Raw genomic sequence first — 22618 nt, 5'->3', positions numbered from 1 at the left:
CACAAGATTATTTGTACTCATCACTGAAAATAAAACAAGATTGGTGAGCACTGAACTTGCCAAGGGTCCTTGGCTCCTAATGATTTCCATTGTTAATGAAACCCCCTTTTGCTGATAAATTTGTAAAGATGCGCTAACAACACTTTAGCAAAATGATTGCTCTGGGGACAGTTTAAGATCTCTTTGTATAAACCAAAGTCATCAGGAACAAATGAAAAAGCTCAGTTTTTGTAAAGCATGAGCTGAAAAACCCACAGAACTCACAGTTATGAATAGTGCAAATGAGGCCTATGAGATTCTTGATATTAGGATTACAGGGAGAGAGAATATGGAAATTGTTTATGAAAATGTGAATCCCCCCATGGTCATTTGTTTTTAACTGCTGCCTCAGAAGTAAATCTTTTAGTGGAATTTTATCATGTGGGAAGCTGGTCTCTGCTAGCTGCCTTCCTACAAGATGAATGGGGTAATGCTGAGCCCAAAGGAAGTGCCTTTATCTTTCTAAGGTACTGACTTTGCAGAAATGATTACCTAATTAATGTAACTTCTACTATGTTTTTTATTCTACTCTCATTTTAAATAGCATGATGACAGAGTTCATTTGTATGATAAAAGTTTAAAATTCAGCATAAAAATTCAGTATATCATTTTGGAATAATTTATTTTTTGCATTTTGGTGATATGTTTAACCTTTTCTACCTTGCCAAAAGCAAATGCCTAAAAACTAAAAGCTTTGGAGTAGAAGTTAAAAAATTAAGCAGTGGAAAAATTAAAGGCATGTGTCTTTTACGAAAAATTTTTTACTGAGTTAAATAATAATCGTGAGGTAGTGGGACTAATATTTTAAAACATAGTAAATTGGTAATTATTAAATGGAAACTTGTGAAGTAGATTGGTAAATTAAGATAAATAACAGGAAAATTTCCAAAGATTTTGCTATGAAATTTTTCATTGCTGCATTGTATTTTGAGGTTAAAAATCAGGACTCATTTAAAATAACAATAAAGGACTAGTTTAAGATATAAATAGCAACTAAGAATGATATCATAGATTAATATTTAATGATATGGTAAAATATATTATTTAATATGATGAAATATATTTTTAAGGACAGAGTGTAATATATATATAAATATCACTGTGTTAAGTCTAAAGAAAAACGTTAATGTGTATGTAAAAAGAAAGGCTGGAAAGATAAACAATATTAACAACATTAGCCTCTGGGTTTGGGGATTATAGGTAACTAGTGTTTTTTTTACACACATATTTCAAATTTAATAATTTAATAACGTTTACAGTTACTTTGGAAATAAATAACTACCTTTATAAAGATAAAATTCTGTTACTTTTAGAATAAAATATATACCAATATAAAAAATTCTGTTGAATAATATATAGAAATAATTCTGATGATACAGTTAAAATATCTCCCAGAGGAAAATTATACTTGCTAAAAGAAAAAAAACACACTATTTTAAAATATAAATTTTGATGCTTAATCATGATATGGGTCTATTTATTTCTAAGCAGGTTCTCAGTAGACGTAATTTGACCAGTAACTGCCTCCAGGACTGGGCAAGTCAAGGTCATTGCTGTGGGCTTTATTTTTAATCCTAATTGGACAAGGGCTAAAATACATGAGTTCTAAGGTCCCTTCCTGCTCTGTTAGTACAAGTGTCTTTTCATTAGTGATTGTATTAACATTGAAATGTGGATTTAATTATTTTCAAAGACAATAAAAAAAATTCTCAAGTCACTGGCCTCTCGAAGAATACCTCTTTCTTTCAGTGGCACTACACATGCCATTGATATAGAGTGTGGCACACCATTTAATTAATTTTAATGAACTTGCAGTTCATTTGAAATATAATTTGCCTATTCTAACTAAAAATTGGAAGACAGCTTCGGTTGAGGCTTCCTCACCAATACTCTGTATCTTGCTCTGCCTTATAAGTACAAGCACTCTTACTTCTTTTGGGGCAGACAATCCTAGACTTTTAACTATCAGACTGAAAAATAACCTGCATTTACAAAGGCTGACCCTGTCCATCTTGTCTGCTACCCCCATCTCTCATTCTATCCAGATTTCTTGGTCCCTTGACTGCTGCTAAGAAAGCCATCCTGAATAAAAATGACAGCTGTTTAGAAGGAATGTGTGACTTTTTGCACCTACCTGTCTGTTTCCTCATCTGGAAAATGGGAATCATAATTCCTTACAGGGTTGTTACAATGATTAAATGAAATAATGTTTCATTTGATATTCACATGAAAACGGTGCCTATCAAGAGTTCAGTATGGATTTTAGATAAATGTTGTGCATAGCCAAGTACAGGGGACATAGAAAATTGTCTAAATAGGTAGTAATAACATCTCTCCTCCTCATTACTTTTATTACTATTATTATTAGGATGCAGTGCCAACAAATATTCCCATCGTTCCCAAATGAGTTCTGGACTACAAAGAAAGCAAAAATAAAGTTTTTAGACAACCTTGCTAAAAGTGAATGAGTAATTATAAAAGTCACTACAGACACTACATCTCAAGTTTAAGACATTACAATGAAATACACTTTTATAATTCCACCTAACTTTACTGGTATACTTGTCAATCAAATACACTGCTGAATCTACACAAAAACCCTGGCAACCAAAGGAATATCGTTCCTTAGTATCTCTACAAGGCCCATGGCCAAGGAAGAACAGAACCTCAAGTGAAGTATGCAGTTGGTGAGTGGCTGAAAGAACAGGAGACAGCAACGCTGTCAGCTGGCACCTTTCATGCATCAGCTGGGGCTGCTCTGTTTCTGAAGAGTCTTCTCACTGGTGCCCACACAGCCTGCTCATTCCCACTGAACCTGGAGCACGAAAAAACAAAATACCCTTTGGACCTCAAAACAAAATAGAGTTGGGGAAACCTGGTGGACAATAGACCAACAATATTTAAAATTACTGTGTTCTGAAATGATATTCCAAACCTCTTCACATTTTATTTTTGCATATTTGCTAAGAGGTATATGCTGCTCTTTCCATATGAAAGACAAAGGATTGCTGGGAATGGGTGGGTCATTTTAACTCTTAATATCCCAAATGTATCAAGAGTATATTTTAAGATAGCTGCACTCCTTTTAAATGGCTCTTATAATTAAAGTAAATGTACTTTAAAAGAAACGTTCACTTTGCTTATGCTGAAATAATATATATTACATTATATTTTAAACCTTTAAGTCTCTATATATACAGTAGCTATTATTTCTACTGGCTGGGAAGGGAAAGGGATGGAGAGGGTTAAGTTTCTGGGCTGTTAAGACCACTTCATAAAATATAATTGCTAAAGCATAAGAACAAAAGAAACCAAGTGACTCAGATAGCATTAAAAAGAAGAGGACAAGGGGGCTTCCCTGGTGGCGCAGTGGTTGAGAGTCCACCTGCCGATGCAGGGGACACGGGTTCGTGCCCCTCCGGGAAGATCCCACATGCCGCGGAGCGGCTGGGCCTGTGAGCCATGGCCGCTGAGCCTGCGCGTCCGGAGCCTGTGCTCCGCAGCGGGAGAGGCCACAACAGTGAGAGGCCCGCGTACCGCAAAAAAAAAAAAAAAAAAAAAAAAGGACAAGAAGAAGAAGACATCAAAGAAAAAGTAGAAAGAAAGAAAGAACACATGAGACATGTACAGAGTGGCCAAAAAATTCAGAGTAAAAATGACAAAGACAGTCATGACAAAGACCTACAAAAAGGTAAAGGGGAAAAAACACAATGAGAGGAGAATTTGTGACTTGATTTGTTGAAAATTTTTCTTTGGCCTGGATTTTGAACACATTCTACTGAAAAGCCTAGAACAAAGTTATTTAACGTTTCATAACTCAGAACCCTTATGACATCCAGAATCAATTATACCCATAAGACCTCCAAAAAATTGAACTGGTTTATAACAAAGGTAGAAAAATTAAGATATCCATGATGACTCACTTTAAAACAGTGAGCAGCAGACTGCTAGCATAAATAGCTCTAAAAACGTAATTTACAACTTAAGAGGTATACAGTTGTAATAGAAGCTGTGAAATGGCTGATAAATTGCCCTATTTATAGATGCCTGTGTTACAGAGGAGATAAACTGTTTCTGGATAATTGCGTGCCTATTATCCGTGGCTTCCCAACGAATTTCAAACCTGCTCTATCCTGATCCTTGAATATTTAAGCTTCTTCTTCACTTAGCTCAGGTCAGAGCACTGTAAATCTAAGTGCCTCCTATGATATGAAGTCTAAATATAGATGGTGTTTTCTGAATCACAATGATTAGGAATCAGTACTTGTGGTTAACTTTTAAGATGAAAGGTAATGATAGGAACGACACATTAGTTACAAGAGCAAATCCATCGCACTATTCCCATTCAAATCATGATCCAGGCTGAGTGTTTATGAAAACTCCACTGGATGACATAGGGCTCCACCTGAACAAATAAATCTTGTTGCCCAGGAATAACTTACAGCAACAGTCATTGTCTTGAATTCTTCATACAAAGGTTGAAAATTGCACCAGTTTATTGTATCCATCAAATTACTACATCGACAAATGTATGGGTCTATGCAAATGAGGTTTATCTTCATTTCTAATGCACTGTCAAGGTCACTGTGGTTAATAAGGCTGATTGTACAGCTTGGGAAGAATCAACTACAGCCATTTAGTTAATTCTTTACGCATAACAAGTAAACTGTCATGAGTAGGCAATAATTAATATACTTTCCTCACTTGAAAGGTCTCCAACTAAAAGATTTTATTTGGCTAAAGTAAACTTTACTATTCTCTGTGTGTGTGTGTTTGTGTCTGTGCATTGAACAAAATGTAATTCTGTATGTTTTGTAATTTTAATTGTTAGATTCACTGCATAAGAAAATGCTGTACTTTTTAAAAATAGAGAAATATTCTTATTCTCATCAAATCCTGGATGTTCTATGGTTTCACTAAAATGCACTTTGATCCTCCTGTGAAAAAGCAGTGAAATCCATGAAAAACTTTATCATACATGTATGTATGCTAAGGAATAAGGATGTATATAATTAAATTTGATAATTAAATATAGTTATAAAAAGTCTAGTCCTGTTACAAGGTAAAATCAAATTACTGATTAAAAAAAGAAGCTGGGGTCTGGAGAAAGGGAGAATGGCAAGAGTGGATGAAAAAAGTTACAAAACAAGCTAGAAGGCCAATGTTGCACTGGGAGATAATATAGCTGAGAAAAACATACACTTTAAAAGAGTCAACTCAAACGTTATGACTTTCTGAAATAAGTGAAATGTATGTATGCACATACACATGTAATTGGCAGGTATTGGTCATAACGTTGCATGTGTATAAAGAGAAGGGGAAAACAGTGCACATTGAATGCCTGCACTGTATGTTCGTTTCAGCATAAAATAAGCAAGGTTTGTTTATATATGAAAATAAAAGTCACTTCAATTTTTTCTATTTGTTTTTTTAATTATAGAAAGAACCTCAAGTCAGTAGAAAGTAAAACAAAAACAAAAAACCTCTTTCTAAATATTTAGATATGAAGGGATTCTGAAACACGAGAATGGGTCCTTTGCTGTGAATTTTAGGAATATCTCTATATATTATTCTATCTTCATGCGATAGGCCACTCCCATCTTTTTTTCCTACACAAGTAAGAAAATAATATTCTGAGGAATCATGATATTAATTATGTCTGCATTTTATGAGGAACAAGAAGAACCTCCCTTCTCAGTATCTTCTTTTATTCCTCCATTTCATGATGAAAATCTTAAGTAAGAACAGGGTGAAGTTAGCGAAAGTTAGAAGTCTTATTTGCTATCTATTGGTAGCACTCCATGAAATCTCATCAGCACAATACAAAATATTATGTACCAAGTTTTGATTGCAAGGCAGAGGCTAAAGTTGTGTGTATTAGTTTCGTATGGCTGCCATAACAAATTACCACAAACTTGGTTGCTTAAAGCAACAGAAATTTATTCTCTCACAGTTCTTATGGCCAGAAGTCCAAAATCAAGGTGTCAGCAGGCTGCTTTCTCCTGCAGATTCTGAGGAATCTGTTCCATGCCTCTCTCCTAGCTTCTGGTGGATCTGGCAATCCTTCGCATTCCTTGGCTTATAAATGCATAACTTCAATATCTACCTCTGTCTTCACATGAATTTCCCTCTGTGATTCTCTGTTCTTTCTCTTCTGTCTCTGATATGGACACTCAACATTGGACTTAGGGCGCACCCTAAATCCATGCAGTCTCATCTCAGAATCATTAATTTAAGTACATCTGCAAAGATCCTATTTCCAAATAAGGTCACATTCACTGATGGGGTTTAGGATTTAGACATATCTTTTAGAAGCCACTATTCAATCCGTGCAAGTGTGTGCATGTGCTTTTATTTTTCCTATTATTGCCAAGAAATTACAAGTCATCAGAGTTCTTTCTCACTTTCAGATATTTTAAGGTATGGGTAACGCAAAACAATATTTGATGACTATGGAAGATCTTTCATCAACATTATCACAATATTGAGTAAGTGTTATCACACTATCATTAGAAAGACTACCATGAGTTATTTTCATTTTGAGATAGAATAACTTATATGCATGAAATCAGTCCTAAGTCTTAATCACAAGGGGGAAAAATAAATAAAAAGGAAATGTTGATATTGCTGAAAGAATCTTCTCAGTGCTAATAGCAATGCTTATATTATTTTTGGAAAATGTGGAGGAAATTTCTTCTTTATAGTGGTTGGTAGTAGTTGCAATAAACCTTGTAATCAATGAATCTTGAATCCATCAGTATAACCTACTGTCTGTGAGTACGTAAGAATGTTTTGGAAGCTACAAATATTTTTGTTGGTGCTTCTGCTCTGGCTTAGTAAATAATAATGATTACTATTGTAAGTTTAATCACCACTGCTCCCTGTGTTGCCCATGTAAATCTATATTTACTTAGTACTTGTACTGTGATAAAGTCAGGCAGTTAAAATAGAGCTATTCTATAACTAATCAATAGGCATATCTTTTGACAGATAACACAAAAGTTCAATAGTGTTATGCCTGAAATTGGTAAAATACTAGGCAAACAATACTAGCATGATAGGAAAATTACTTTTGGCAGAAATGGGAGGAAAACCAATTATACTGAAAAGAAAAAAAAAGTTAAATTAAATCAAGTTATTTTCAAAAGCACACCTCTGTAAAAATTAAAATACCCTGAAAAAATACTATTGACTATTTGCCTCTATGCATGACCAATAATATAATATTTTTAAGTAAAATGTCAGGAAAAGCCAAAACAGTTGGGAAAAGGGAAATAAGTGTATGATTATTTCTGCATTTTAAATTAGAATATAAAATCGTTATTGCATTTAGATTACAAACTAAATGTGACTGTAAAAAAGTGAATAGAATTATGCACTTATATTAGCTCTCAATGCAATTAAAATCCCTGCTACACTGAAAAATAAATTAAAAACACATCCAAATTAGTTAGTCCCGCAAGTAGGTCATTCAGTCAAACATTTATCTGATGACGAACTGAACTGAGCTAGCATGTATTGAATTCTCCAAATGGCAAGGACAAGTGGTAGTTTCAGTGTGATTCCAGAGAAGCATAGGGAGAAGAGAGATTATAAAGTCCTCTTCTACATTTAGTTATAGCCACTCCTGAAGTAATCTTATACATGACCTCTCCTTATACAAAAGGTTAGTCAGGTAGTGATTGACTACTGGTTATGAAAAAGATTTCCAGTCTGACAAAAGAATTCACAATTGGATTAATTCAGATAGCAAGCCCACTTACTACATTTCACATATGGCTTTTCTTCTCCATAGCTTACCCAAACACTTCTATTTGTTAACATAGTCTCATCTTAGAAGAGAAATCCCCTTAAGCTTTGATGAAGGAGCATAATTAATTAACGGGGATTTTTGCTCTTCTCAGCAAATAAAAACAAAACCACCTGATGAACTGAAAATGAAATTATAAAACTTCCAGAGGATGTTCTTGGGTCAGTATAGAGTCTGCCCGATCACCTAAACTTTTGAAAGTACCAAGACTTTAATCTTGAGAAATGATGTTGAGGAAGAAGGCCATTTTTTTTAGGTGACTTTTTCTTTTTTGTTTTTAATTTTTATTGGAGTGTAGTTAATTTACAATATTGTCCCAATCTCTGCTGTACAGCAAAGTGCATCAGTTATACATATACATACGTCCACTCTTTTTTAGATTCTTTTCCCACATAGGTCATTACAGAGTATTGAGTAGAGTTCCTTGATTGAGTCACAGATGTAGAAAACAAATTTATGGTTACCAGGGGGCGAAGGGAGGGGGGAGGGATAAATTGGAAGACTGGGATTGACATATACACACTACTATATATAAAATAGATAACTAATAAGGAGGGCCATTTTTATACACTGTTCCTTCCTCTTAACATCTCCTTTCCCTCTTTGCCTACTGAACGTGTATCTTTCCTGTAGGCCTCAGGTCAGTTGTCACTCTGCAGGAATGTCAGCCTCACTGACAGGTCAAGTTGTTCTTTTCTTGTAAATCTCCCTCTGGTTCTCAATACACTAAAATCGTACAGTATTCGTACGACATCTGATTAGTCTCAGTCTACCCCATTGGACTGTCAACTTCAGGAAGGAAGAAACTGTGTCCTTTTGCTCATCACTGTATCCCGTGACTTTTAGCCTGATGCCTGTGATGCAGCAGTTACTCAGGGTAAATTTGGTACATGAATCAAGCACTGTTGGAGTCTGAATTAATACTGATTAGTCACATTAATAGATATTACTATGGAAAAGTCACTTTATTTTAGAAATAAAGCTGAAAGTTAAAAACCAAGTTGACTATGATCCAGCTATTCCATTACCCAAATGTGACTGGTGAGCTTGGCCCTGTAATGCTGCATCCATCACAGCGAGGGACGCAGCATGTTAAAGATCTTTTGTTTTGCTTTAAAAAACTACTGAGGAACAAATTAATAATAAGACGTCGATGATGGTGATGATTTTGAAGATAATTGTGAATTATTCCAGAGGTTCCCAAAACAGTCTCCGTGCTGGAGTTATGCAGACAACAATTCATAATGAGGTGACTGGCCATAACTACTAAAATATAAAATATCTAGGGAAGAAAGGTGATAGAAGGAAAGTGTTTATCCTTTAAGGTTTTTTCTTTTTCCCAAGCATATGATAAAAGTCAAAAAAAAGTCCTTTCTCTTACTTTTTATATTAACTCCTGTCACTCTTCCTTCCTCAGTCATGTTCAAATATGTCCCCTTCACTTCATTTCCAACACCAGCACTCAGGGCCGGAAGTCTTCCCTGATCTCTCTGATCTGGTCAAATTCCTACAGGTCAGTCTCTTAGAACACCACAGATCTCTTCTTGGTTGCACTCACTTGAGTTTCATTTTTAGCTTTATGTGATTATTTTGAACAATTTCTGTCTCCCTCCTACACTCCCTCCTTGCCCCTGCATTCATCTTTAGGATGGGTAAGGGCACAGACCACATATTCTCAATGCCAGTCAGGTGGCAGGGGCTGGCATTGCTTGAATGCTGCCTTCCAAGTGTCTAGCACAGTGCCTGATACATCGTAGCTGCTCAATACATACTTATCAAATACATGAATAAATGAACATACCTCCCCCTTTAACTATATAATCAAAAGAGAACCCAAAGTACACACATTGTGAGGAAACTATGATTTATGTGCAAGCACAGTGAGTGTGAAATTGTGGACTGTTGGAGCTGATGGAAGCACTAGAGATTTGTTCTCACTTTAGAAACAGGGTTGAAATTTGGAGCCATTAACAGACTTGTCTTAACCCACAGCTGCCTAATGACAAACTAGGAGCAAACCTAATTCCTCACCCCAGCTCACTGGAGGTTTGGGCAGCCCTGCCCTTTCCACTACTCCACATAGACTCCGTGCTGTGTTCACTCGTCTGCAACAGGACTACGCTGGTATCTGACCACTAAAATGGCAGATCTGGCTGGTATAACATTAGCCTATGAAAACTTATAGTAGGTCAATGTACAGTAAAAAGAATACAAAAAGGAGTGTAAAGAGCAGAGGTAATAGGACAATAACTTGGAAACATGGGCAATAAATTAGGATCTATGTTTTCAGGGAAGAACCGAAACACATACAGACCATAATGGAAAGAGCCGAACACATACAGACCATAATGGAAAGAGCCCTTTGTCCCTCCACCTTTACGTTCTCACATAAGTAAAGCAAATATTGATGGATAGAGAGCAGACACAAAGGAAAGGAGCTTAACTGGAGCTCTTTACACTATGAGATTAAAAAAACGCTATGGCTGGTGGAGGGACATGTACTGTAAATAGCAGCTGATTAAGGGGAGGAAAGAAAATGTAATATTTACCCAGAGGCCAAGACAGGCAGTATTTCTTAAAGCGGGGAGAAAAGGGCAAATGTCCCCCTGCTCCTAACTGAGAGTCTCTCTGGTAATGTTTTGTTTTTTATTTTATGTTACAGGTCACATCCTTATATCCTCAAAACTTATAGAGAGTTAAGTCTAATATTGAAGGCCTTCTATAAATGTCCTATTCTGTTCTATTCTACACTGTTCCTACTTTCCCCATCTAAAATTCATGCCACTCATTACTCGGGGGTGGGGGGGCGGTCAAAACAAGTATTCAATAGCAGGCAACTTCAAAGATGATTAATGTATAATTTCCTATAAGGGTCAGATATTATATAGGCATTCTTTTACATAACTCTCACTACTTGTTTGGTTGTTAGTAGTACTGCCACTTTTCAGATGATGAAACCAAGTGATTTTCCTAAGTTAATTTAGTTGAACAGCTGCAGTTTGATCATGGTGTCTTTGACTCTGAAGACCATAACCGTTCCTAATACCAACGGTTCCCAAAGTGTGGTCCCCAGATTAGCAGCATCAGCATCACCTGGAAACTTGTTATAAATACAAATTCTTGGGCCCCATTTCACCTACTGAACCAGAGCTCTGGAGGTGGGGCTCAGCACAAACTGTTTAACAAGTCCCCCCAGGGATTCTTGTGCACAATCAGGTTAGAGACCACAGGCTTATACAGTGTAGCATAAAACTTTTGCTTACACTCACTGCAGAGAGTACTTGAGTTCTCTTGGGTGTCTTTTTTGCTTTTTTTTTTTTTTGAACAAACATCTATTACTGATGTATGGAATTTGATATACCACCACAGAATTACCGGCAGTAGGGGTAGAAAGTAGACAGGCTAGGGACGGAAGCCCAGATCTGCCACCTATTGTTACATAATCTTGGCAAGTTGCATAACCTTTCAAAGTTTTGGATTTATCTTCTATAAAAATGAAAATAAAAATGATGAGATCAGGGCTTCCCTGGTGGCGCAGTGGTTGAGGGTCCACCTGCTGATGCAGGGGACGTGGGTTGTGCCCGGTCCGGGAGGATCCCACATGCCGCGGAGCGGCTAGGCCTGTGAGCCGTGGCCGCTGGGCCTGCGCGACCGGAGCCTGTGCTCCGCGGCAGGAGAGGCCACAGCAGTGACAGGCCCGCGTACAGCAAAAAAAAAAAAAAAAAAAAAAAAAAAAAAGAATGACGGGATCATGCACCAAAAGCACTTAGCCCAATCCTGAAATGTAATAAATACTCAATAAAATAGATATAGTTTTCATTATGATTATCATTGTTAAAGACAATAATATTGGTAACATTATAATTAATTGCATGAGTAGTGAAGCTTATTATTGCAGTATTATGTATGCTGCAAAGCTCCAGAGATTCTCCTCTACTTACAAATTTTATTATAAAATGGCCTTAATTTTTTCAATTTAAAAATGAATTTCCAATTAATTTCAATTCACTAAACATTTTAAATTTCCCACAATGTACAAGGTATTCTGCTCTTTTAGGGTACCTTTTAAGTAGGGTATTGATACCAGTTATCAATTTATATGTTAGGGAATGGATATCACCATTGAATACTGTTTTTAAAATTAAACACTTTAAATCTTTACTGTGTCTTGGCTTAAAGCTTTATTGGAAGATTGGGACTGACATATACACACTACTACATACAGAATGGGTATCTAATAAGGACCTACTATAGAGCACAGGGAAAATACTCTATAATGACCTATCTGGGAAAAGAATCTAAAAAAGAGTGGCTATATCTATATGTATAACTGATTCGCTTTGCTGTACACCTGAAACTAACACAAGACTGTAAATCCACTATGCTCAAATAAAAATTTTTTAAAAAAAGAAAAAATTGTATCTTTTCACATTATTTGAAAAATAATACATTATCACAAAATTAAGAGCTGTGTCAATTGTGGACACATTTAACTTCAGGTTAAATTTTTATTCAAAGAAAATCGCATATTGCTCTATTGAGACCCCTGGACAGTTAACTGTACAATCTCAACAGTGCTTTAATACAGACAGTTTCAAATAATAATTCACTTGCAGTAAAAATATATCCTCTCTATTTTACTCAGTGAAGCTCAGACCAATTAGTTCTTGTTTATTTGCACCAATCAGTGAAAGAAACCAATTTCTGTCCCTTTTATTATGCTTTTTATCCATCCATACAAAAAGGCTTTCATCTTTTCTGTCTTTTTTTTTTTTAGAGTGAAATTCTCAGTCCTCACTACCTCCTCTTGTAGCTGGTGTTTTCAAGATCTTTTTATCATTTGTATTGTTCTCTACCGAATGCTTGGTGATTTGTCTCTTTTCTGAAATGTGGCATTCTGCTGAACTTCGTCCCCAAACCACAGACTAACAAGACGGGAACATAGCTCAATCTGTCTGTATGCATGACATCACCATTACAATTCAACACACTGTAGCATATGAATATTTTAACAGGGCTCAGAATGTCGACTCATTCAATGTATCATCCACTGTAATTCTTGAATTTTTCTCACTGTTGCTACTACCATCTCTAGCTTTTCATTGCACATTTTGGTTCCATTACCCTGCCCTGCACCAACTTTCCATTCCATTTTCCTGAATCCAATGCCACCTATTCGATCTATGTCCCCAGTATATCAAGATCGGGCTGTAGAGTAACACAGCACCCCAGAGGTTGCAATCCCTGCTACTTCCATGACTCCTTGTCCTTTAGATTTATTAGCATAAATACATAGCATCTCTCCGACCAAAATTTTTTAGTATACAACTACATTACCCTTGGAGGGTTTTTTTAGATGATTTTTAACGTTCCAGTTAAACAAAACCAAGCAAACAAACAAAGCTTACTGGTCTGTTACTTCAGGCACATTTAAAAAGAAACCTAGCCCTCCCCTTAATTGACTCAATTTAAGAAAGTTAAACTCAGAACCAAGAACAGGAGTACATTATTGTTTTATTATTGAGCTGTCATCCCCAAAATATAGATTAAACCTCTGATCTTCACACACAGGTAGCTCAGTAAGTATCATTTACCCTCCCTGCAGGAAGTCACTTGTGTATGCTGGGTCGTGTCATATGGTTGGTCAGTTGAGTAAACCTTAGTAAACACAGAGTTAGTTTCACTTAGCAGGTTTACTTGCCCAGTTACAAAAGAAAGCAAAGCAGGAGAATATAAAAATGATGAAGGAAATAACAAAAGAACCTTAAAATATTATTAGGCCCCAATTTAATTATTTTACCACGAATAAATGGCAGGGTTATCAAAACTGAAATGAGCTGACACTTTCATTTATAAGAGAATTATGGAGGTGATCGATGGTTCAAACTCACAAATCAAATATTGCTGCACTCCTTACACATCAATCCATGTGCCTTCCTTCTGTCTGGAATCTGCATCCACCCGCCTCACACACTCATACACACCTACCGCTGCCTCACTCAGCCCTATCAGCTGACAAAGTCCTACTCATCCTTCATGAGGAAGAATGCAGTGTCTCCAAGGCAGTAACCCCTCCCTGCTGTGTGTTCACACTCTGTCCTGTGCTTAGTTCTTGCTTCAAAGTACCACTATTTGTTTATAGAGCTGCATCTCCTATTCATTTTGAGCTCTGCCTCTTCTCTTTGACTTTTGGTTACCAGGTGCTATTGAGAATCACTCAATAAAATTTTGGTAAATGAATGAATTATTTTAAGAATAGCTTTTCCCCAATAGCTATATTTTTAAATGTAGAAAGTGATGTCCGGCTTGAATACTGTCTAGAGAAATTGTGGTAATGCAACGGTACAAGTTCAATTTTAATACAATGGCGAGAATATATGTGAGTATGGGTATATTCATGAAAGGGTTCAAAAACAGCTATCAGCTCTGAGAAAAGACTTATGCGTCTGTAGCCAAATAAAACAAACAAAGAATGAAACAAAAAACAAAGGGGAGGAGAGTTGAGACCACAATCTTCAAATAGCATATATCACCTTTTTTCCCTCAAATGTATATATGATTATATATCTTAATCAAATTTTGGATGTATTGGTTTTGGATAAATGTTTAAGTTTTCATAGCCTAATTAACGTGGTAGAACTGAATGAGGTGGCAAAAAATAGGAAAAAAGTTTTATAACATTTTAAGTCTAATATAATAATTTTCAGAAGACTTAGCAAAAAGGATAATCATTAGTCTAAGTTTAACAAATGAATTTGCTTTAGTTCTAAAGAAGAGTGATGAGGGATTTAATCACTGTCTTCAAGTGTATGATGGTTCCATTGAGAGATAATAGTGATAAAATATTTTCCTTCTTAGCTCAGAGTACGACTAAGACCAATTAACTTAAAGAGAAAACAGGAAAACTCTAGAGAAGGTGAGATGTTCTGATTAATTACTAAGTAATGCAGTGAAAGATTTCCCTCACAGACTTTTAAAGCAGGAGAGCTACGTTTTGATCTAGACTCAGGTACTAAATTTAAACTTAAACATCTCTCAGCAAGACAAATACCAATTTGTTCCATAAACAAATAACACTGTCTGTGTTCCATAAACAACACTGTGGCTTTCATGTCTGTGGTTCTCAATGTTCTTCTACAACAAGTCTCTTTCTCTGTTGCTCATGGGGTCATCTCAGTCACTCATATGAGGGACAAGCCCCCTGTACCATGTAAAATAGAATCATCTGAACAAATTGTTCCCTAGCTCCTCATTCTTCTGATCGGACTCTCTTTAACACGGTGGACAAAGACTGGAGAGGAGTGATTATAAATTGCCCAAAGCGTAAAAAGAAATGTAATATAATGATCCTTGGAAATTCAAAGACACCTAAAAAGGTTTAGAAAACTATAGTAAGAAGATCACCGATCTTTGATTATTTCATACATTTAACATTCTTTTCATTAACATTAACAACTGACATTCAGTATAATATTTAAATTAAATAAAAAATAATACTATTAGGGCTTCCCTGGTGGTGCAGTGGTTGAGAGTCCACCTGCCGATGCAGGGGACACGGATTCATGCCCTGGTCCGGGAAGATCCCACATGCCGCGGAGCGGCTGGGCCCGTGAGCCATGGCCGCTGAGCCTGCGCGTCCGGAGCCTGTGCTCCGCAGCGGGAGAGGCCACAACAGTGAGAGGCCCATGTACCACACAAAAATAATAATAATAATACTATTAAATATTTTTAACCTCACATTATGTATTAAAATACTGTACTGTGAAATTCCAAGATACAAGTTTAAGGTTTCTGTCAAGGGTCACTAAAAGAGTAAAGGTTTTTCATAACCTTTTTGTTTTTAGGTTTTAATGTTAACATTTGCTATGCTACTTCATTTATATCAAAATGCTCACAGTTGTTTTATAAATAAATACCACAACCTTTCTAAAGAACCTTAGAGTTTGATCTAAATTTATTTTGTTCTCATGGGATAGCAAAGCTATCAAAATTTAAAATAAGGTGACACCCTATAGTTGAAGAATAAGTCTGGGTAAGAAAGGTAGTTTAAAACTACATAAAACATTCCAAAGATATGTGTATTGTGGCTTTCATGCTGTTGCTTTGTAAGCTGTGAACCTGAAACAAAGTTTTGCAGTGTTTTTTTCTTGTCTTGTTCTTCTCCAGTTGATAAATGAAATGCATCCACTGAGAATCTGAAAGCAGTATAAATCATATCAGAAATACAGGATTTGGTTCAACTTACCTGTTTCTGTTGCTGGAAATCCAATCTGAAATAAGCGTTGATGCCTGTTGGTGACAGTGCTTGTTGCCAAAACTACATGCTAGCATTATAACTTCTCTACGTAGCTCTCTGGGTATCATCAAAAGGAAAAGAAAAATTAACAAACAGTGTTAATATCTAGAGAGAAAAGGAAACTCATTACACTACATTACAGTAGATAAGTAAATAATCAGCACAAAATTAATTTTCAGATATGGAAATTCCATTTTGCTGAGCAAGAGATAACTAAGCAGAGTAGAAGTTATACATAAAAAAGTCTTCTCTGGAAACAGTACTATAGTGAGGGGTACGGGTTCAGATCTCAACTTTACCAATAGAGGCAGATCTTAAATTAAAACATGGCAAAGAAAAGCCTTTGTTCTCAGTACCAGGTGGTGGAAACTGTGCTGCCCATCAGAAGCCCTCCCAGGAGAGGGAAATGAAAGATGCAGAATGAAAGTAAGATCGTCTCATGCTGCTAAAGTCACAGTGGTTTTAGTGGTGTGTTACTGTACAGTTCTGGGGGAAAAAAGCAAGTAAGAAAATAAAACCATACTCATGTTGGTAGGATGCTTGAACAAGAGATCCATTAAAATTGGTTTTTGGCCAACCAAGCTTGATGTACGTTGTTGCAACTTGCTTTAAAATATATTCCTAAATGGGGAGTAGGAGAAATAAAGATAATATCATTTTCAAATCACTCCATGCTGACAAGTAAAATTATACAGTAAAATTAAAATATTTTCTAAATGAACCAACTTTGAAATATCAGTAAAATTATGGGCATGGTAATGCTCTATTATAATTTTATTCAACTTGATATTTCAAATATAGAAAATTAGTGTAAAATACAGTTGCAATGATGGAAGTCTACTCTTTACTTCCTACTGAACAATTAAGTAATTTGCACTATTAAATATTTGAGATGATGATTTTTGCAGAACAAGAAAAGTGAGGCATATTGATAATGAAACCATATATACATATACACAAATGTATGTAGATATAGTTTGTGAAAATGAGCACCTAATATTTATGTGTTTTATGTCAATAGACCATATTTAATGCAAAACTGTGCTATAAGCCCAGTCAATAGCCTAGCCTTTTTGAACCTGACGTACACAGAACACTCTTTAGTAAAATGATGTGGTATTTCAAAGTGAAAATCCATTCATCTAATGATATATTTAAATATCAGTAGCAAGGTAAGATTGCTCTCCTCACTTTAATGTGGTCCTTGGATTTTGTCAATGGAACGAAAGCACTGAAATTACAGTAAAAGCAATTCTTAACTTTTATTGAAAATGAGGTGTCTGACATGATATACTATTCTAAAGTGCAAATATATACAAAAATGTATTTTGCTTTACATAAGTTTAATATTGTAGTGTCTCTGTATTAAGAAGAAAAGAGAAGAGTAATAAGTCCTTCTCCAGCAGATAAAAATTATACCATAACTGTAATGATACATTTCCACGCATGTCTGTTTCAAGGGCTTAGACAAAACTAACAACAATGAACAGTCAAGCCAGGATTATTCCCATTAAAAAAAAATATTACAACAGAGGTGCTTTCATGTAGGTTTTGGATAAAATAGAAAGAAGCAACTCTTATGGACATCACACAATTTAGATGGCTCTAATAAACAGATTTCATGTCATAGCAATCTAGTCTCGAGTCATTTCAAATGTGTAGGTTAATTAGCAGAGCCCAGTATGTCATAAATTAGGATGATTTTATAAGACACAGGGCAGAGTCTTGAAATAACTAAAAAGAAATAAATAGTGCCCAAAGGTGACAGGAGTTACAGAGACATATTCTCATATGCAAAGCTTCACTGGTGATAAGAAATTCTGGAATCGAAAGCTCATTAGCAGTACTTAATCCTAATCTTATTCAAAATGATTATTACATTAGATTAGGTGGTGTCAGCAGTGCAATTCTGGTTTTCTAGTCTTCAACCTTAGAAAATCTGGTCAGGTAACATTTTGGAATGTTTGTCATGTCTTCAGGTCTATTTGGATTATCTGTTGTTTGCTCTCCTATATCCCCTTGGATCCAATTATGAATGGGCTTTTGCCTCAATGTTGATCTTATCCTTGTTAATTAAGGAAGTGAATTGAATTTACTATGTCCTTTTCGTTAAAACTAATGACTAAGAATCTTTACTGAAACTGTCTATATTCTGTGAAGATCTTTGGATCCCTCTCCCCAGGTTAAGTCCTTTGTGAACACAGAGCCCTTTAACTCTAGGGAAGTAAGTTTGAACTTTAAGGATGTGCCATGTGTATTTGTTCTTAAATTCTGAGGCATTTAAGCTTAATTGACACTTTTAGGCTAGAACAAAAAGTAGCGTGTATTACATTTCTTCTTCAACAATTTGCCATTGGCGTTGCACAGAAGATCAGGACAAAAATAGCACAAATTAGAAGGAACTAAAATAACTCAGGTCAGTTGAATATAGTAGATAATGAGAAAACAGTTTATCTTCTGAAAATAAGAAAGAAGAAAATATATCTTTTTACATTGAAGACATTGTATTTCTCCATGCGGTCCAGTAATTTATCTAGAGGATAAAGAGCTCGGCTGGCGGCGTGCCAAGGAAGAAAATCCTTCTCCTCAGACAGGTATCTGATAATCTCCAGGGGAATATTCTGAGGCAAATAGCCAGCTCTGCACAGCCAAAAAAGTTAATATTAATTATATGCAGAAAAGACACATGATGATGCAAAAATGAAGATTTTACTTATGCAAATAAAAGGCAGAAAGCAAGATTCATCACAGTATAAAGAAGCCATACTCAGTACTATAAAAATAAAATTACTCACTTTTTAAATATAGTCCTACTTAGGATGCCAATGTCCTTTAATACATACACAGTTGGGGAGTTAAAAATTTGAATGAACACAAAAATATCAGAATGCATGTTTTTAAAAAGGAAAGAATTGTGGAATTTGAATAAATCAACTCTAGGTATTTTCCTTCACAGAAACATTTCAGCAGTCACAAGTAATTGAAAATAATTGATTACTGAAATGAAATTCTGGTTTCTCAATGCATTTTCTTTACTTTTCATGTAGCTCTGTATAAATGCTATTTAATCCAGGTTGTTTTCAAAGGATAATCAAATTAAAATAGCAATTTACAGTTTTGACTGTATCTATGTTACATTACCATACAAGCATTTTTCAAACCTTCCTGTTTAAAAAAATAAACGCTTTCTATAACACCTATGAAGATTAGAGTTAGATTTTAAGTCCAAATTACAAAAATGTTAAAGAAATAGACTCTTCCCGTTTATTATTTTCAATAGATGCTGTGTCACTGTGGGAACCAATGTCAGATTCTTTGGAAAATATGAAACTGTAGCTTTTTAAAGCTATCTGAACACATGCTGCCCACATTTAAAGAGGGTATATCCAAAAGAGGATCCAGAAAGAAGTGACTACATATAAAATCTACAGTAGATTGCATATAAAATCCTTGCAAATCAAAGCAATATAAATGACAATACACTATGTGTTTTGCTGATATTTTTTTTACATTAGTAATCAACTGAATGCGGACTTTTAACACAGGGGATAGGTAAACATGAAAGCAACCAAAGCCTGGTTATCTTCTTTACCTACATTTCATACCATTATTCTTTGTGGCATCACAAAATTAGATGGACCTTTTTATTTGTGTTTGGTAGAAGGTGGACAGGGAGAGAGCAAAGCCTTCTCTCATCTTCATTTCGAACAAGTTTGCCAGATTATTTAGTCTTTACTTGTGTGATAAGCAAAAACTACTCTAAAGACAAATATTAACTTGCAGCTATGTTTATAATGTTCATAATAAAAACCAATTCTGAAGATTATTGGATTTAATAAATGAATGAGCATCACTCTAATGATTTTGGTTCACTCCTGGTATAAGATCAACCACAGTTAATGTCTGACATAAATAAGAATGATGAAAATAACCCCAAATTTCTACATTTCCATAAAATTTCCTAGAGTTTGTATGATTTGGACTCCATCTAGATTTGTGCCACTTTTCTTGTACAGTTTCCATTTTATACATCCTTGCAGAAATAGCATGAAATTAGGCTACGGCAGCAACAACTAAATAAGAAACTGCATAGTTTTGCTAATGTAGCACCATAATAAAACAGTTAACTTTTGCTTACAAGGGTTTTAAAAGTAATGATTTGGTTTTTTTCCTTAAAAGTAACACAGCTTCCAGTATTTCAGATTTCATAATTTGTTTCCCCTGAACTTTTAATTCTAGATATTCATTAGCATGGTGATTATAAATTTGCCTCCTCTAAAATTATGTAATCCCTATGCCATGGATTATATAATTTTCGAGTTGAATAAGATTTATCTAGAAGCCATTATTCTTTTGTTGAGGAAACAAGAAAAATAAGGTATTAGAAAAAAAAGAATCTTTAGTATGTAGCTAATTTATTAGGGCCCTTCAAGTAAGTTTGGAAAATCAAAAAAGGTGTTTGGGGCTATTTTCTCACAGATTTAAACATACTACCTTATTTCAGTTATAATTTATTATGTTTCATTTCTTCTCTATAAACGGGTGGACATCTTTCAATGACTTATGTTTTGTGAGAAATATAACTACAAATTTAAAAATATGACAAATAATGTTATGAAAAGAGACTTGGACCCAAGGAAGAGCATGAAACTGAAGACGAGCCTGGAACCATGAGCGCCTCCTGAACAATTAAACAAATTCATCTCTCCAAGCCCCACATTCCTTATCTGTGAAATAAGAGGGTTGAACTAGGAGGTATCTTTTTTAGCTCCAAAACCCTTTTATTCTAACCTACTTATCTATAATTTAGCCTGCTGAAAAAATTATTACCATAATATGGGCATAATGTATTTGTTTAAAATTTTGAAAAAAAACTTATAATTTTTATATTCCCCACTCTTCAATTGTTTGATATGTACAAATCTTCTAAGACTCAGAGCTTGGATCTAGGTTTTATAGGTCATCTGACACAGTGTTAGAAAATTAAAGCAAAGCAAGCTTAATAGATATCCAAATAATGACAAGACAAGTAAAGAAAAGTATTCATTAAATGAAGAAATGAAGCAGGTTCTGTTTTGAGTGCTTATGCCAAAAATTGCTAACTGCTCACCAAAATCCACGTTCTCCTCTACTTCCTGGAATAGAGTATAATTCCTATTCCCTTGATAGTTATGTGTGGTCACGTGACTAAGCTCTAGCCTGTAGAATATAAGCATTCCTCACTGTCAAGGTCAGCCCACAGACATCTTTCATTAGCTCCTCCATGTTCTTTTTCCCTAAAATGAATCTCCCAGGATGACCTTGTATTGAACTCTTGTATTGAACATGCCAGAAAACCACCTGGGTCTCTGGATGACTGCATCCCCAAGTACCAGTTCTCACAACCAGTTCTGTTATGTGAGCAGGAAATACACTTCTATTGTTTTTGATCCGAATATATGTTTGGGTCTATTTTTTTTTAAAGCAGTTAGCTTCTCTAATGCAGTCCTCAAATAGAATAAGAAACAGATTACACTCAAATTGCCCTCATTTTGCATTGTTGCAAACAGGTGTAAGTAATCATCTACTATATAATCCAATATACTTGCATCTAGCCTACTAAATCAAAATATGTAGCTATACTCAATTGGATAAGAGGATAATCAGCTTCATTACAAAATTAAGACTTGTAAGAGATAATGTTGGTGAATAAGTTACCTAGTTTAGATATGTGTTTGCGTAATTGGCTGGTAATGATATCTGTGATTACTACTACTGATAAAGTAATCAATATAGGGGAAGTGTGTGGAATCCCAGTGAATGGAACATGACATTAGCTCAAAGTAATCAGCCCAGAAGGGAGCACACTTAGGGGCCTGATGCTGAAATGCAGTTTCCTTAAATTTGCATCATCACAGGGAAATGTTGCTAAAAAATGGAGGGGGGGGTGGAATTAGCAAATTTAAAGAATATTTCATGTATAACTAAATGTGTTTTATTAATCTTTTAGGAAGACATTGTAGATGATATTTAATCTTCTCTACTGTTGAGGAAGGGCTTGGCATAAGAAATGAGTTAGGAATCAAGAAAAGACAATGGAGAAGAGAAGCGAATGAGCAAAGTTTAAGAAATGGATAAAAGATTGCCTATTGCACCTATACAGTTCTTCCTCCCATCTCTGCCCCCCTCAACACACATACCCTCCCCTCCTCCTTCTCTAATTTACGGGAGCTTGCAACGAAATATATTTTTAGGCATACAAGAGAATATTTTTATAAGAAGGAGATTAAAATCAGACTATATTAGCTGATGCTAAAGTGCACTGATCTTAGCTGGCTTTGTTTTCACCTAAGATCCAAAACTACTTTTTAAAAGCTGCTCTGAATTCCTGTGAATGTTAGCTCTGAAATCTACTACGATGGGTGGCTTGCACACAAATACCCTATTTTACCATTAATTTTCTTTAAAAGCCATTGGTTTCTGGGTGCTTGAAA

At 35.3% G+C, this 22618-nt stretch overlaps 1 protein-coding gene across 1 annotated transcript in view; it reads right to left on the bottom strand.

Annotated features, from left to right (window-relative positions):
* Nucleotides 1-22618, bottom strand: part of TRHDE (thyrotropin releasing hormone degrading enzyme) — a 398970-nt gene that overhangs the window by 25531 nt on the left and 350821 nt on the right. Inside the window, exons 13-15 of the mRNA XM_060025259.1 lie at nt 18638-18785; nt 16669-16766; nt 16095-16202 (exon numbers count right to left, since the gene is read on the bottom strand). Of these exons, the coding sequence (XP_059881242.1) occupies nt 16095-16202; nt 16669-16766; nt 18638-18785 (354 nt within the window). The remainder of the gene's footprint in view (nt 1-16094; nt 16203-16668; nt 16767-18637; nt 18786-22618) is intronic.

The sequence above is a fragment of the Delphinus delphis genome, chromosome 11, assembly GCF_949987515.2.
Source record: "Delphinus delphis chromosome 11, mDelDel1.2, whole genome shotgun sequence".
Lineage (NCBI taxonomy): Eukaryota > Metazoa > Chordata > Mammalia > Artiodactyla > Delphinidae > Delphinus > Delphinus delphis.
Note: the sequence above shows the minus strand (reverse complement) of the source record. Positions and strands in the feature narration are given on the sequence as shown.